The following is a 4,242-nucleotide window of genomic DNA, read 5'->3' as shown; positions in this document are numbered from 1 at the left end:
CTTCCGCGGCCCGGTGGCAATGGGTCTGCGGCCCGGTACCGGTCCGCGGCCCGGTGGTTGGGGACCACTGTTTTAGTGCATTCAGTTTACAATGAATATGACAACTTGAAACTTGCAATGTTTTTCTACTTATTTCATTACACATCTTACTAAGAAATTGTTTAAGAAAAAAAAAACAATTCTAAATAGCCCAATTAAGTTAATTAAATTTTATAATTGGTGTAATTCACATTTAAGAAATTCTCCAGATGACATCCAGAATAATGTTGCTTTCTATTTATTTTGTGTTGTTTAGTTTTTTTTTATTACTTCAGATCATCTTAATTTGACATTTTAAAGAACCCAAGTGATAACAAAGTTAATGATCATGAAATCTAATTATTGTTAAGCTTAGAATAATAATAATAAAAAAAAAAAACAAAGAATACAATTAAAAGATATCTGAAACAAGCAAAACAAAAGATCACAAAGAACATTTAATCCAAGGACATGATAACTATTATGGGATTTAGAACTTTAATTACAGCTGTGGGCGGGGGTAGTATGGCCCGCAGGTTTCAACCGCCCTCGCCCCACCCCCCATCATCCCCTATTACATCCCCCCACTGGCAAAGCAAGAGTTCCACGTGACAAATTTATCGAAGAACCTGTTTTTTTTTGTTTTGTTTTGTTTTTTTTGCTCTAAAATGATGGCCGTTCTGTTGGTTTTAGCTCCATAGCAACCATTAAATATTTTGGTCGCTTAGAGGTGACGAACAGGTCAATATCATTTTTAGAAGAATCAGCCAAAGTACATTTTTGGATTTCCTTAGCAACAAAGTTTTTTGTTACCCACGCCCACATTTCTAATTTAGTCATATCGTATGTCATATTGTTTTGATCAGCTTAAGCCAAGGACTCATTTATTACATTTTTACAATATTCTGGTTAAAAATATGCAAGGCACAGTGGAAGCTCAACTTCTAATTCAAAAACATTTTTCCCCAAGTATCTTCAGAATTATGCAATAGGTTTAGGCAACACATTCTGTGCTGGCAGTTCTAAATAAATCAAGGCTCCCCAACCTCCGGACTGCAAACCGGTACCGGGACGTGGACAGCACTGGTATCATGACCCTAACCTTAACCTGGTATCAAACGTGGATTGTTACCGAGTGCTGGTCCGTACCGGTACCTGACCGATCGATACCATTTCCGGGCGCAGTACCAGATGTGGACCAGAATAGGGTACCAGATTAGCCGTCCAGAGGCTTGGTCCTGGTGTGGTATTGTGTCCAACAAAATGATCAGACCCCTAATTTAATTGGAGCAGCCAGCACGTCAAAAAACGATGAGTTGGGGACACCTAAAGCATCAAAAAGTGACGCAGAGGGGTCTTTAACCATGCGTCAATATGTGACAACTTGGAAATGAGAATGTGTTGGTTTTGTAGGCAATAGATCAAAACCCTAGGAGGAGTTTAAATAGTATGTTTTTTTTCTAAATATTGAAATATAAAATATAAAAATATAAAATATAAAATGAAAATATTTAAGATGGCAGCCTTGCAAACCGTCTTAACATATAGTAGGTAGAACCTGACGTAAAAAAAGCCAAACACAAATCCTTACACTTCTGTTAAGTCCTGGTCATAGCTCCTGTTCATCACTGTGGTAATGTATTTTTATGTCTTTCAGATGTAGAAGAAAAAATCTTTATATCTGTAGATAAAAAAAAAAAAAAATCAATGAATTTTTGTTCAAATTTAGAAAATCCTCCCCAAAGCAGCTGCAGGATCTTGTAGATACAGTTCTACGTTCCTGCTCACATTAAAGCAGGCGACCTGATCAATCTAACTAAGGCTGAATTAATATTGCAGAAGTTCTTTTTTCCCCTTTTCTGATGAAAATTGTATTAAAGAGAAAGCTTAGGCAATCCCCGGATGAAATTCCGCGGCTCTCACTCTTTATGTTTTATTTTTCCTTGGGCAGCACTTCGTCTGCTTGGTGGCTGAGGGAGAAATCAATGAAATCCATAAAAATATCAAAGCCCAAAAAATTGTCTGTAGAGTTACAGACAGATAGAAGCAGAAGATCAAGAGAAAGCCAGATGAAGTATCTTCTACTGCTTGGAAAGAGATGAAAATATTGTATATAGAGAGAAAAAGAGTGAGTACAGAGTCTTAATAAGCTGTTTTGTCCTCCAGACTCGTTTTAAACAGTCAGCTCGACTGTTTGGCTCTTGCTCTAGCCTCAGGCTTGAATCTCTCAGAGCTGTCTGCTTCTGTAAGCGGCTCACTCAGATCGCCGGGACACAGACTGCGACTATGGCCCCCAAAATCTGTATGCTTCAATGTTCATGGTCCTATTCATCACCACGTTTACTGAAAGCAGCTATTATGTCCATTAATGTATTAAAATATTGACAGATTATTGGTATGAATTTCTCATACGACTGAGATATTTATATTCTGCCATGTGAGTTATAGATCCATAATTTATGCAGCTCATAAATGAACAGGCTCTTTTATCTGATATTCTCTGCTTGCTCTCTTCGGCTGGGAGAGTCTCGTGTGGTGTATTGTTCTGAGCCACTGTGGCGTTAAATCCTGTCATATTGACAGAACTGGCTCATGGTGGGATCAGCACTTCAATTTCTCTGACAAATGTTTGCTCTGACAATTTCCCACAGTTCCCGGAGGTATAGCACCAGAGTCGCTCACCTTCACCCCGCTGGATGACATGATCTTCCTGAAGTGGGAGGAGCCTGTGGAGCCCAACGGTCTAATTACTCAATACGAGGTGAGGACGCAATTAATTATGCGTTTTAATCAAACTGTTACACATTTACTGCCCTACTTCTGTTAGGAAATGAAGCGGAAAATATTTTAAATAAATAGAGAAAAAAACTGTTAAAGTCCCAGTTATTTACTTAAACTATCCAGAAGAAAATATATATTTTTACACCAAAGTGTTTCATAATTAAGGATGTGACTAAAGGCTTTCTGTCTGTGATAACTTGTTTGATAGCAAGAGATTCTCAAACATAGATAACTTTCAGTAATATATCATATTTTCAAACTGTCCAAGTATTTTTTCAAGTACAATAACACCAATAATTTCTTAGAACAAGCAGAAAAAGGACACAGTATGTACAGATGGTAATGAAAATAACAATAACAATAAAAAACTATTTTAGCCGTTGGGGAAAGCTAGAGTATATTCTGTAACATCAGGCGGAAGACAGTTGATGCAAGCTAATTATTCGGTGCAAATACTGGTATTTTTATTTTTGCAATTGAGAAAAAGTACGCCACGCTGTGACAGGGTGTACCCAGCCTTCACCCAACAGTTGCTGGGATAGGCTCCAGCAACCCTGTGACTGTGAAAGGGATTTAGCAGGTTCTAAAGGTGAATGTACGGAAAAAAATGTATGCATTACACATCTTAAAATACTTTTTTTTTAATTGTCAGACTGTGAAGCCTGCAGCTCTAAAGGTTGGCCACTGTCTAATTAAATTGATTAACATCAGAGCAGATGAACAGAAATTGAGGAAAAATATGGATTTTAATTTTAATTGATACTATTAAATTATCTATAAGTCAGCACTCACATGTTTTTAAAGTCATAATTAAAGGTTTGTCTCTAATCAGTCACAGTTAAGGGTTACAGACCTTCACTTTTCTGTTCTTGGAATCTAACCTGAGAAAAGAAGGAGACAGTATTGATATACTGTATATTGCAAGGACCTTGTGACTCTTTCATGTGACTGTTGTTGTGTAGAGTCTTTTTAAAAAGTTGAAAGTTAAAGCCACAAGTACTACAAAATGTCTGGCACTTCATGGAGGGAGAGAGAACTACCAAAAATACGGAAACAGCCTTGTGAATGCCATTCACATTTTGTCAAAAACTGCCAGGACCGAGGGAGAAAGTATCCTCAGAGCTCGTCTCCAACCAATCTTCTGTTCAGTAGGGCTTGCATTCAAGCTAGTAAACTGTAACAGCTGTTCCCATTTCAGCAAAGATTGTTCGTAATTGAATATAATCAGGAATGTCATATTCCTTGAAACAAGCACTAATTTCTTGGCACCACAACCTCTGACTTCATAAAAGCTTTTTTTTTTCTTAATTTCCTTAAACAGGCTTCTAGCTCACGCAGGAACAAATGAAAACTAACAAAGAAGCCTAAATGTTTACATTGCAAACCACAGAAAACTCTCAAATATAGTAAATATAGGCTCATCTTGAGAGCATCAAATCTATG

The 4,242-nt window shown here is 37.3% G+C and overlaps 1 protein-coding gene across 4 annotated transcripts in view; it reads left to right on the top strand.

The window, feature by feature from the left end:
* The window catches only part of LOC112140501 (protein tyrosine phosphatase receptor type U), a 268,959-nt gene that overhangs the window by 190,711 nt on the left and 74,006 nt on the right, over positions 1-4,242 (top strand). For all 4 annotated transcript variants that reach the window (XM_024263482.2, XM_024263485.2, XM_024263484.2 and 1 more), the window contains exon 9: positions 2,670-2,779. In XM_024263482.2, the coding sequence (XP_024119250.1) occupies positions 2,670-2,779 (110 nt within the window). The remainder of the gene's footprint in view (positions 1-2,669; positions 2,780-4,242) is intronic.

Source organism: Oryzias melastigma, linkage group LG16 (genome assembly GCF_002922805.2).
Source record: "Oryzias melastigma strain HK-1 linkage group LG16, ASM292280v2, whole genome shotgun sequence".
Classification (NCBI taxonomy): domain Eukaryota; kingdom Metazoa; phylum Chordata; class Actinopteri; order Beloniformes; family Adrianichthyidae; genus Oryzias; species Oryzias melastigma.
Note: the sequence above shows the minus strand (reverse complement) of the source record. Positions and strands in the feature narration are given on the sequence as shown.